This window comes from Cyclopterus lumpus, chromosome 3, assembly GCF_009769545.1.
Source record: "Cyclopterus lumpus isolate fCycLum1 chromosome 3, fCycLum1.pri, whole genome shotgun sequence".
In the NCBI taxonomy this organism is placed as follows: domain Eukaryota; kingdom Metazoa; phylum Chordata; class Actinopteri; order Perciformes; family Cyclopteridae; genus Cyclopterus; species Cyclopterus lumpus.
The window spans coordinates 6,939,609-6,952,785 of NC_046968.1; the positions used below are offsets into that span (position 1 = coordinate 6,939,609).

General features: G+C 43.0%; 1 protein-coding gene and 1 long non-coding RNA gene across 3 annotated transcripts; one reads left to right on the forward strand and one right to left on the reverse strand.

Annotated features, from left to right (window-relative positions):
• The first annotated feature begins 683 nt into the window (after window positions 1-683).
• On the forward strand, window positions 684-2,776 carry LOC117727030. 2 transcript variants are annotated; one of them, XR_004609008.1, is made up of 4 exons: window positions 684-785; window positions 926-1,523; window positions 1,627-1,919; window positions 2,323-2,776. It is a non-coding gene; the product is annotated as an uncharacterized LOC117727030 (long non-coding RNA). The 2 variants fall into 2 exon arrangements; XR_004609007.1 differs by having other exon boundaries at window positions 1,627-2,776.
• Window positions 2,777-9,740: 6,964 nt separating this feature from the next.
• Window positions 9,741-13,177, reverse strand: LOC117751281 (putative gonadotropin-releasing hormone II receptor). The gene is made up of 4 exons (XM_034563033.1): window positions 13,074-13,177; window positions 11,891-12,501; window positions 10,344-10,548; window positions 9,741-10,222 (listed from the first exon to the last, which is right to left on the reverse strand). Exons 2-4 carry the CDS (start codon window positions 12,437-12,439, stop codon window positions 9,741-9,743), a joined length of 1,236 nt encoding a protein of 411 aa, XP_034418924.1. The 5' UTR covers window positions 12,440-12,501; window positions 13,074-13,177.

Genomic DNA, 13,177 nt, shown 5'->3' on the forward strand with positions numbered 1-13,177 from the left:
CCTGATCCGATGTGAGGTCAAAGGTCAGGGATGTCTTATGTGTACAGATAAACGATGAACCGACTGTCCCAATGTTTCTTTTTCATCACGTCACGCCATAAACGTGCACGCTCAATGTTACGTCAGGATGCATGCAGTTTGTAGTCACGTATATTAACGGCTCCGCATTTCTTTGAAAGAATGAGTTACTAGTTACTTAGCAGATTAAGGTTATAATACAACATATACTCAATTAATAAATGAAGTGTTATTATAGATTAAACTACCAGCAGCATATTAAAACGAGTAGTGGGTCCTTATACTTGGGGTACTTAAAGTTTGTTTTGATGCTAAACTTTAGTACTTCTACTTAAGTCATTTGTTTTAATGCATGACTCTAATAAGTATAAGTTGAATACTCTTTAACTTTTATTGGTCAAAGAGTATTTACACCATATGGTGGTATTCATATATTTATTTTTACAAGATCTGTATACCTTCATCACCACTGTTAAAATCAGAGAACACCAGAATGTGATAAAGTTGTTTATTATATAGTATAATCATATTCTGATGGCATGGAGGGGGTCTGCCATTGAAATGTAAATAGTGTAGCTCAACAAACCCAGGCATGCAGAAAGAAAGGCACTTAATGTACACATATCATGTTAAATTGTCTGTACTAATCTCCTGCTTTCCATACAGACTACCTATTAATATCTGGTGTGAAAACAATGCCAGTGATGGATGAAGATGAAGAGCTGGAGAGAGATGCTGAGTGTCTCTCCTTCAACATGTGCAGAGCTGTGAGTAAACATCTGATGTCTTTTATTTCTTTGTCTCTACTAGCTGAAGATTCAAAATAATAATTTACAATTCATCCGATTTGCTATTAATCCTGTATTCTATTTAGCATATATGATATTGTTTTGTTTGTGTTTAACAGCTGTTTATGCATCATCCTCGTCATCTGCCAGACAACTGGACCATGAATTCTTATCCCACAGGAAGCATGACTTGTCTCATGTTGACCATGTTCTGGTCATGTTTGTCTTTTGGTATTCTGATGAGAAAATATGATCCTCATCAGAGACACATTCCAGGAGGAGGGTTATTACTTCCACCAGGACCAGTGGGTCACTGGAACACACGATTCCCCAGAGCCGTTTCAAGTTTAGGGGATGACTGGGGTGGCACGGTGGACTTGAAGCAGCCTGGTGGACTTGAAGCAGACAGGCGTTCACCTCCCAGCCGTCTCTGATCCTGCATTAATGGCCCAGCTCAATGCAGTCTCCAAACAAGTGTGTCCAGATTTTCATTTCTCTAGTAGACGCTGGAGAGAAGTTTGGCCTGCAGTACGTTGCGCGGTTGCCGCCAAGTTGGACTGGGACCAGCACAGGACCAAGACTCTGCCCCACCTCCTCCAAAGCAGCACATCCACTGCCCAGTCATCCTCAATGGCACCACTCAAGCTGTTTCAGTTTCCTCCATGCCCTCCTGTGGATTGAATCCCAGTACGACTCCCGGGTCTCAGACAGATCCAGGTAACCATTAAACAGACAAAGTAATGTCACGGGAGAACAGGATTTGGACCCAATAGCAGACCACAGGAGACAGAATTAGCTAATGGAGTTTTATTCCGTAAAGCAAAAGAAGTGTGGAGCCCGAGGTCCAACACAGCAGCGAGCCGATCACGACGTGTGTCCCGAGGATCGACGTCGGAGGCAGGCAGAACGAAGCAGGTACTCTGCGCACAAGGAGAGAGAAAGTTAGCGTAACGAGCCAGTGGAGAATCTCATGGCGCGGCAGTGGAGACTACCGGGGAAGAAGACGTAACAGACTGACAACCCAGGCCTGCAGGACCAGGGTTGATATGGAGCTGGTGACGAGCCAACAGGCCACAGCTGTGCACCGCTCGGGGGTGTGGCCAGCTTCTTGAGGTACACACCCACACAACAAGCACATGGCAAAAACAACACAACCAGGGCATGACAGACACAAGAGGTAAGGAGACTTGGGAGAACAGAGGTAAACACACAATGGGTCAGACAGAGATCCTGACAAGTAATGGACGAGACTTCAGCATTAGTTGGTAGGAACTGAATTTCAATCGCATTTATTTTTATTAGCAGGGTAATGGATATGTTGCAGTTTTCTTTTTTACAAGATGTGACAATATTTAATGTGTAAATGAATAAACTGATGCATAAACATACCAGTTAGCCATGAGTCAGTATCTGAAAGTGGAAAGCGTGTTTTGACCCGGACAAGTGTGTGAAATCAGGCTTTTCCTTCCTGTAGGTCAGAATAACTTATTGTACTCTTTGTCTTTTGTTTTCATAGAAACACGTCGCCCGTCTCTGCCCCTGCTGTCCTCACCGACTGGACCTGTGAAGACCGGAGGGAGAGTGTTTGTGTTGGACCACAAGAGGTGGCCGGCCCCATGAAGGCAGCTGACAACCTGCTCAATGAACACCGTGGGATGAAGGCCGTGCTCAAGCTTGTTTCTCATTTTTATTATATTAATTATTATATTGGTTTTAGATATTTGTGTTTTTGTGACCTTGCACTATAAGCTCTGTGTTCAATATTTACTGTCTCTGTTGTGGTTAATACATATATTTCATGGACTAATATCTACATGTCTCATTAATATGTGAATCATTATAGTGAACAGTAAAGACATATTTCATTTAATTAGTTGCTAGACTCGCAGGTTTTTGACCGTATGAGAGCAGACAGTGTCACAACGAATGTTTTGATTTTGATTTTTGGGACAGACAAATGGGTTTTGTAAGGGAACGTATCTTTTGGTTTGTGTTGGAAAACATACAACATTAGAAATAAATAACCTTTCGCGTTAAAACCTGGACATTGCATCTGTTTATTGCACGCATCTAAACTAGTCTATGAGCAACCATAGTGGCCTTTTCTTTGATAAGCAATGGGGTCACTACAGTAGTAATTGCAATTAAAATGTTCATAAGAAGGAAAACTGAAATATAATATGTTAATAGCCATAAATAATTCAAATACTTATATAATCTGTCTGCCATTACGATATAGTGACAATCAGTAAACAGCAACATTTTCTTGACTGATAAATAGCTCTTCTTCTTTGGCCCAACTGAAACTTGACCCTGTGTCCAGGAGGATATTTGAGGCCAAGGCTTTTCAGCACCTTGGACAGCGTTAATAATGTCATGACATACTGACCCTGAAGACATCCATATGATAATTTTGAATTCTAGTCATAGCATTGCTATCATATTTTTAGCTAGCACCCGATGCTAATTCTTAATACAGAAAACCTGTAACCAACGTTACAACGTGAAACCGAATCACCTTCACAGAATGTAATGGGTAAAATTGTCTCCAAAGTATTTGTATTGTGTTTTGTGCCCTTGACATGTCACTTCACGGGACCTGAAACAAGAGGAGAACATATTTGAGGCAGATCTCCTCGAGCTATGGGAAGACGTAGCAGGCGCTCGCTCAAATCCAGATTAGAAAGGTCAATCCACAGCGCTGCACTGCCCCCGACTGTCCATAGGATGAAGCATACATCCGAGGCATTATAGATCCTTTTAATACATGTTCAAGAAATGACCTAAATCAAAGAAATTAATAATCACATAAGGAAAACAGAGACCACATTTTGGATCATACAAAAAAACACTAATTCTGACAAATGGCCGATATTTCCTGAGTGCAGGCTCAAGCAGTCCAAGTTTATGTGCTTTGCATTTTAAAATCAAGAGTTTGAGTGTGGAAGGACTTTCATTTCAAACATCATTAGCGCTGCCACGATATCGTTTGTTGGTGTTTTTTGGAGTCAATCTGAAACAAGAGCTAATATGTATCTAATGCTCGTCAAGTAACACAATGTCCACTATGTACAGACACTAAACATGTTTTCAGAAACCTTGACTTCCATCTTTGTCGTAGCTTAAAGCAGTTTTGCTGTTGACATTTAACAAATAACTCCTTTACAGAACTGAATGAAGCATTGAACCATACTGGCTCATTTAAATGCTCGTGTTCGGAGTGTCAATTAATTAACTGAAGAAACATGAAATCAAATTGATGGTAAAGGAAATCCTTTTGAGTTCTGTTCATGCATTTATTTTTTTGCCCAACAAAAACATTTTATCCAATCATTCTGAATCCTTAGATTAAGATTAGGAACCTGAAAATGTTGAATAAATCATTATAAGTAAACCATCCACTTCCACTTAAGTATTGTATTTTGTGCATGTATGCAGAAAAATAACAGATAACACTGCTCCAGCTAAGCAGTGCTAAACAATATCCCTTCCCATGCCTGAAGTTTGGGGGGAAAAAAGTGTCATTCTTTTCATCACAAAAGAAACAATGCATGCTGGGAACATCTGCTGCACTGCAATTGAGTAACCAAGAAGGAGACACTCACTGCACTGACATTGATTTGAGTTTATTTTTCAATAAGATGTAGAGAGGTGTTACAGACACTTAACTCTTTCATTAAAATATCTTACCCAGCCATCAAAATCCTGATTAACCATGAAATTAATGAACTAAATCCTCCTTTCTTGCTTTAACAGAAAACTAAATCCATCTGACATTTCCACCAAAGAACACGCTTCACAGCGACAGAGAAAGAAACAAATCAATAAATAAATAAATGCAAAGCACTGCAGGGATGCTCCGCAATCACTCGAGCCCACAGCAGTCAGATAACAAAGCAGCCAGTCGAAGGATTACAGAAGACCACAACAAAACCTTCAGGAAATCAGTATATTATATAACTAACTGTCATACGTAACTGTCATTGTATCCTTTATTCAATTAAAATGTCCAAAACAAACACAAATGATCTCAACCATTTAGTTATTCTCAGAATAGATTACCTTTCAGAATAGATTACCTTTCAGATGGATGTTTTACTGGAGCACATTCAACCCTCGGCTGTTTTCCTAAAACGGTATGGAAAACACTGAACCCTCTAATAGAGCTATACGAACAGCATTATCCAATCATCTTCATGCGTCAGCGCCCTGAAAGTTGCTTGTACATGTCGGGTCAACCAGGGACGAGTCTAAAACCAAATGAGGGAGATCGACGTTCAATTTCTTTCTGCAATTTAAATGAGAACATGCGGTGGCGAAGCCTCTTCATGCAGTTACGCTGCCAACCAGGGTGGATTTGACATCCAAAAGCTCCAATTTCCCGTGCGTCGTGAACACATCCATAACCACGTTTAGACATAGATGGCAATCATCGGCTCAAATGTGCCCTTATTCTTATCAGTATAAGCCACAGTGGTGTTGTGATGCACAGACATTACCCTCTGCTCCTGTGTATATAATACGAGCCCGAGAGGATAAGGCTGCACGAATGCAGATGGAACGGGAAGACAGGTCTAGGTGCTGAATCGGGCAGAGTGACAGGAACGCAGAGCTCAAAAAATTATATTTAAAAAACACACACTGCAAGAAAGCAGCATTGCAACTAATGGTGGTCTGGTGTGGAATGAATGGAAGTGAGCCCGCAAACTGGGAGGATGACGAGGGGAGTGAGAAGAGATGTGAGGTAGACGGGTGGGACGGTCAGGTGATGGGGTAGAGGAGGGAGTGACTGAAGGGTTGGATGGAACATGTCAATAACGAAGGGGCCTGGGGAATAGGCTGTGGCTGAAGAGGAGGCATTGTGGCTGAGACTTTGAAAACCATCGTAATAATAGGCTGTACAAGGCTTTGTGTTTTTCATGGAATTTGTTGACAAAGAAAAATAGAAAAAAATCCCCCACGCACATCCTTTAGCAACTGAATATCATGACACAGGACAAATGATGATTAAATGCAACTGTATTTCACAGGTTTACTATGCGGCAGAATCTCAAAGTGCAGTTCCTGATAGTGTTGACATGTGTGAAAAGGTCACGATAGATTTCACTTTGTCATGACCAGATCCAGTTACCAACGATTGGAGCTCCCTGCCTCTGTAAAATAAGGACTCTGCTGTGACTTGCCCTTCACAAATTGTTGCTATCTCTGCACTTTATCTGCACCATTGTTTGGCAGGAAAAGGGTTAAGTAGTTTACCTGCACATGGAGTACCAAGTCTTCAACGGGGAGGGGAAGCAGGCTGCTTTTGCTGGCACGAATCAAGCAAGATCTTTGTCGGCAACTTCTTCTGAATTTAAAGCTACTGGAAGGTAATTACAAAAATTATATTTATCCTGTGACCGTGGGACCATATAAAACTGCACAGAAACATCCCAGCCATATATATGACTTAGTGGTGAGGAGGTGTGCACACTTGAGAAATGAGGCCTTCTCCTGCTGCAAAACGTGATGCTCCAATAACTCCTCCACGCTCATTTGCATTTCGACACACTGGACAGTCAGTGTTACACTGTGTTACACATCCTGGTGCTCCTATTGTTGTTCCTGTGAACTGACAGACGAGATTAAGTCTCCGCAAACACCCACAGCCTAATTGCTCTAAAATATGCACTCAAGCGTCCGGGATATTCACGCAGGCTGCAGGCTAATAATATCTCAGTCGGGAACATCATCGGACCAGCGAGGGGGAGCGGCACCAGAGGTCCAAAGATCCCGAGCAGAGCAGTCGGCTGATGAAACAGCACCATTTCCAACTGAAATAGTTGAGAGAGAGGAAAGCACTATTCACACGGAGCCACCGGTCCTCGAGCGGCCGCGTACACTCCACACACTCGTGTGCGGCCTTCACGTCCGGACATCCGATCGGCGGCTGCAATGAGGCAAAGCGAGCACGTCTCCTGCCTTTTAGCGGACAACCGGTGTCGCGCATCTTTCCCGGGCCTGGGAATGCACGTCAAGAGGAAGAGGCCCGTGTGATGATGATGATAATGATGATGATGTCAGACGATTGTGTTCCCAACACCAGAGGAGACGTGATGGGAGCGGACAGGCCTGGGAGGGATCAGTGAGCAATGAATGAGTTGGAACGCTCCGGACGAGAAGAGACGGGAGAATAATAATGTGGGCCAAGTCCAAAACAATGTAAGCGATAACAGTCATCAAACACGCTCTATTTAGATGTCCGGGCTGAAAATGGGATGAGACTGAAAACAGCTCGAGTATCAGTGATACGGATACAAGTGACAACCCGGATTAGCAGCGTTGTCTTGATGGACCACGGCTGTGTGTTGTGCTTCATACTCTCCCTTTACGTCAGTGGTTCGTCACGACGGGGAAACAAGCCCTTGACCAGATGTGCTGACTGCTCCAGGAACAGGGACAGGGCCTCCGGGTCTCCAGAGGACTCGGTGGGTCTGGATACGAGATGGCAAACATCAGCGATACAATGTTCTGGTCCCCTGAGAGACTCTCGATAACACTTTGACCATCCACTTCATCCTGTTCACCGCCGTGTCACAAAAAGCACCAAAAAAACGAACACAATACTGCACCGATGGGTTAAAGATATATCATGACTTGTGAGGTATTATTAGAAATACTGAATGGAATGAAATAAATAGTTTGACTTTTTCGGGAAATTTTCTGGGCCATTTTTTGCTGAGAGTTAGATGAGAAGATTGACACACAGCTACCATAGCTCTGTCCATAAGAGAAACAAAATATGCCTCCCATTACCTCTAAATATGTGTCACGTGCCATCTCATTCACTGGCAATAATATCTACATATATATATATAACTCTTATCTGTGTTGTATAGATACAGGTAGAGACTCATGGGCAGTTGAAGGAGGGAGGTTGGACTAAAGATGAACACTTTATGCTTCCCTGATACAGATAGAGATATAATATAATAATATAATATAATATAAAGAGGTTGGAATCATCTGTTATATTGATGTTCCTCTTCACTCAGGGATATATATATATATATATAGCATTGGGCACACATTCCATAACAACCTTTCAGCATCTTGCAATTCAAGTGGAAAACTAAACTCCTGCACCTTTTTTCAGGCTTTAGAAAATCGAGCCAATCACAGGTCATTTCAGAGAGTTCCTATTGGCTGTTCTGCCAATGAAATATTCAGAAAGAATTACGGCTGCAAGAGTTGCTTGTCCAGCATTGGTTTCCTGGTACTGATTTCTGGTCAAGTAACTGGGAACCTCTATGATATGTTCAAAGGTGCCGACCAGCACTTTTGATGTGTTCATTCACCCATCATGAAAATAAACCAACTAACTAAATGGTCACATCTCACGCTTTATTGCTTTAAGCTCATGTTTCAATCTGAACTCAATGTATAAGACGTTCAGCATCACACACAATGTACCGGTCGTGTCCACGTCGGGCCTTTGAGACATTCCTTCGTGGTGTCGATGGAGCGCCACATGCTTTGATGTGTCGCTCCGTCTAACGCACAGAGACGCAGGAAAGTCGTCTCTGGCGTGTTTGGAATTCTTCATTGTGACAGAAAGCTACGAGGTAGACAAGTTGGAGCCGTTGAAGCCACCTGGTGCCAGCTGAGACGTATCGATATTTACTCATCCAAGAATTGAAATCCCAGTTTTACAATGACATTCTTAATCAGCACAGAATCACTACGGTTACAGCTTGAATCCACAAACATTGAAATACATTGCGTGACCAATAATGTTGTAATATAGTTAGGAAAGCCCCTTTGGGTTGCTTGAGGCTACGATTCACCTCACATTTTATTTAGCAAACAATACATTGAGAAAACAATCACCAGATTAATCAATGAAATAATTCAAATAATTCAACAAAATGAAATCAACTAAAATAACTGTTAGTTGCAGCCTATACTGGCATCACTACATTAACACACCTGTCCTGATGTACAGGTGAAATCCAGAGTGAAACAGTGAATCCAGAGAAATTGGATAATAAACAGCGGACACATTTTTCACATAATCCAACCGATGGAGTCCAATATGAAGTCGTGGCAACTGCAAAAGTAACACATGGCTTTAAGAATGTGTTTTCATACTGTAATCTGGATTAAAAGTGCATGCACAAGTCCGCCCTCCAGAAGCCGGCCTGCATTTTTGCCACATCATCACTGCATGCCGTTATTTCTATATTGTCGCAAACCGTAAATGAAAGAAGAAGAAAAAACAACACTAACAAACTCGTGTCCAGAGCGTTGATTATGATGAAAAACCTTTTCAAACTTGTTTTCCATGTGTGCACTGCAGGAGCATGAGGAACTTTCAGTTTCCAAGGTGTTGGTTGTTTCACGCTGCGATGCTCCCTGTCCCACTGATTGACTGAGTGGAACACTTGAATCAGACGAGGCCCTCGGTAATGGTATTAGTAACATTGTGCTTTTCCTACTATGACACAATGGAGATGTGGTTCTTGGTTTTTACCCCTCAGGGAATGGACTCAATAAAGCATCTGATGAACTTATTATCTTCTTTTGTGTTGGCTACAAAGGAAAGCTATCAACCTCAGTAGCCTCCACCGCCATCTGAAGCTCCCTAATAGACACAGAGGCCGTGAAGTTGCATGCACGACATGCTGAAGCTGTTTCCACACTGGCAAATGCATATTGGAATGGGCAGACTCGTCTTAAAATAGGAGCTAAACACATCAAAAAGCTCTGTTTAGTAGCGGTTCTTAAAGGCTTTATGTAAGCCGACATACAGAGACACATCAAGGTAACGGATCATTTTTAAAAAAAGAAGCTTTTAAGACTTATTCTACACATGCACGTGTAAAATACACATTTAACCCTGAAATAAAAAAAAGTGAACCAGTTGCATTAGCAGTGTCCAGTTCCTGCTTCTACTCATATTGTGCTCTCAGCACTGAAATGACACGGTTGTCCTCCTCCCCCTCGACTGGACGGAGACCTGCCGTCAGAGGATTTGGACTCAGCCCGTCCGTTGCTGCTGTCCTTTTCAACGGTCCTCATCCCTCTTTTGGAGGACAAAGCAGCGGCCGTGCATTTCATCTCCCGGTCGGACATCGCCGCGGATTTGCGGTAGGAGCTCCTCAGCCCCTTGCGAAAGCGTATGGTGAACAGGCCGTAGATGATGGGGTCCAGGCAGGCGTTGAAAAGCCCGAAGATGAACAGGATGTGGGTGAGGGAGTGGGAGACTTTCCCCTCCAGGTCGTCCGGAAAGAACCAGTACCACAAACCCAACAGGTAGTACGGAGTCCAGCAGACTATGAAGCAGATCACTATAACGATGCTCATTTTCAGAGTTCTCATCCTGGCTTTGGGGATGTTGTTCTTGGAGCAACGGAGATGCGGCTCGTCGGAGGACACTGGAGGAAAGAGAGAGAGAGAGAGAGAGACAGTGTTCATGGACGGACGGCATATTGAGCAAGCGACATATTAAAATGAATGCATCACATGTAGGTCTTTTTGTGACCCACGAGAACTCACAGTTCCTTGTTGTCATCCGTTTGGAGATCTGGATGAAGATCCTGGTGTAGCAGATGATCATTATGACCAGCGGCAGCAGGAAGAGGCAGGAGAAGGTGAACATGTTGTACGCCGTTTCCTGCCAGTGAGTGACGAAGCTGCCCCTCGTGGTGCACTGAGTAAAGTTGGCTGGGTATGTGATGGTCACATTATGGAAAATGAACATCTGTGGAATTAAAATGGAAAAATATAAGGATATCATTTTGCTGGCGGTAATTTCTTCGCCTCGTTTGTTTGGCAGAGGTGTGATGGAAAGAGTAAAGCATTATGTTGGTTTGACCAAATAGCCCAGCAGAGGAATCGCATTCATGTAGGTCAAATGCCAGTGTTTGGTGGAAATTAATATGTCTGTATTTTATCATAATATTGCTTCACCGCCCCCAACTAACAGTCCAAAAGCAAAAGATATTAATGTGTATCTATTAAAACAACCCTTAAAGCAACAGCGAATGTTTGCGTATTTTTGCTTGAAATTTGATTTAAAAAAAGGATAGATTAAATATCAAAAACATAATTGCAGATTAATTTGCAATCTATTTTAGGGCTGCAACAACGAAGTTGAGTTGAGCGCAGAGTGGAACAAAAGAAAAAAGCCGGTAGAACAAAGACCATCGGAGAGACCCGTAACGTTGTGCGAGAACTAACGTCTTATTTATGTACAATTTCTTTTTTCTTTTAAAAATTAGCAGGTGCGGCCTATAGATAGGTGCGCTCTATAGTCCGAAATTTACGTTTGCCTGTTACCTGTGCATTTTCTGAATAAAGGGTTGGGAATGAATGCTTTTAAAAAAAAAACATTTTTATCCGATTCATTGTTTGATCGAACAAATAATCGACAGATTAATCGATTATTAAAATAATCGTTAGTTGCAGCCCTAATCTATATGCATTTGTGTTAATTTGTGCATAGATGTAATCTATTTGCATATGTGTTCATATTGTAGGAATTCAACCAGTGAACTCTGTTTGGAGATTGGAAAGCAGCGTATCAGCAACTTGTTCTTCTTCCCCCCTCATGAACCTGATCAACAGTGTTACACGCTAGGCTGCCATATGGCTCACTGTTTACAGTGGAGCATTCATACAGTCAAGATTAGGGATCCCCATCCTTGTGGAACTAAATGATGGAGCCCCTAATCCCCAACACCGAGACCACTTGGGGCCCCTGAACCATGCCGGTTGTTATTGCATTAAAGCCTCTATGAATTGTCACATTTTATGTAAATGCAGAGAGATATAGAGAGCATGATGAACCACGCATATAGAGATTTTTCATTTCCTCCAGCAAGTGTGGATCACCTACATTTAAATATCTCCGTGAAAACTGAGATAATGTGTGCAGATCCGATAATCTGAAGACCTGTATTCTGCTCACTGTGTTCCTGTTTGCAGGAGACAGAGTTCATAACATCTCTTATAACACAACACTTCTCTCCGAATCCGTTGCTTCCGTCTTTAATTCAACCGAACAACCTGTCTTGTCCAACCAGTGTCACACCTGGCCTTACCTGAGGGATTGAGAACAAGGCGCTCATGGTCCACGCCACCGCCAGCATGACCCGGTTCCTTCTCGGCGCCATGCTGATGGCCAGAGGATTGAGGATGGCTGACTGTCTGTCCAGACTGATCACCACGGTGACAAAGGCACAGGAGTACATGGCCTGCAGCTTGAGGAACATCAGGAACCGGCAAGCCAGGTCTCCGGCCAGCCACTGGACGGTGATGTTCCACACGGCGTCCACGGGCATCACGATGAAGGTGACCAAGAGATCGGCCGCAGTCAGGTTGATTATGAGCACGCGGACGTGGGATTTGCGCTTGTGGTCGTTGGCCGCCCACAGCACAGTCAAGTTGCAAAAAGTGGAAACGCCACACAGGATGAAGGTGAAGATCACTCGAACTTTGGCCGCCGTGGAAAAGGTGGGCAGCCGCGGCGCTCCGCCGTCCGCCACCGTCCAGTTACAGCGGGGAGGAGACAGCCAGTCACAGCTGCCGTCAAGGTCGCACCCGGAGCTCTGCTGATACGCCACGACTGCAGGATCACAGGAGGCGTTCATTTTCTGACCCTCGCCGAGGAGTCGGCGTCTGTCAGACCAGCGACATGGGAGGCCGGTGCCAGCTGGGGGAGGGAGATAAGGGAAAACACATCTACATGAGCCCAGTGCGTGAAGTTGGTGCAACATATCCTTCTACATGGATTTGCATAAGGAGGCTGAGAGAATAGTTCTGTGAGCAATAGAGTGGGTAGGGTGCATCTCTCTCTCTCTCTCTCGCTCACTCACAAGGATAGATGCTAAGATTGCCCTCTGTGCACATGGGTTTCTCCAGACTTTAAGCACAATTTTCTGTTATTGGACAAAATAAAACATAGTTGTTTGGTATTCGTGATACAACCATCTGTGATAGTGAGAATTGCAATAAACAACATTTAAATAATGGCTTCTAATCCCCCCCCCCCCTCCCACACACACACACACACACACAAAAAACTGAATTATTTCTATCTTTAATTAAGTTCGGTGTCTACGTTTGATATCAGGAATTATTAATAGTGCCATCAACGGGTGCCACAAAGAGTCACATAACAAAACACTGCATGTCACATTACACTATGTACACAACCCCCAATAATGCCAAACAATATATGTATATTAAACACATAAATGCAAGAAATAGGCAGAACAAACTCACATCTACGAACGTGTTGTCGTGGAGCGATACATTTCCCACATCAGATATTAATAAAAAATACAAAAAAAATAACAACATTTAAATACAAAAGTGCAATCCTCTCT

What these genes read in the sequence shown, in the direction of transcription:
- LOC117751281 (XM_034563033.1), bottom strand. Translation starts at nt 12,439, where the DNA reads ATGAACGCCTCCTGTGATCCTGCAGTCGTGGCGTATCAGCAGAGCTCC. An exon ending in CCTTGTTCTCAATCCCTCAG is followed by an intron (nt 10,549 to 11,890) that starts GTAAGGCCAGGT and finishes TTAATTCCACAG; the next exon opens with ATGTTCATTTTCCATAATGT. An exon ending in ACGGATGACAACAAGGAACT is followed by an intron (nt 10,223 to 10,343) that starts GTGAGTTCTCGT and finishes TCTTTCCTCCAG; the next exon opens with TGTCCTCCGACGAGCCGCAT.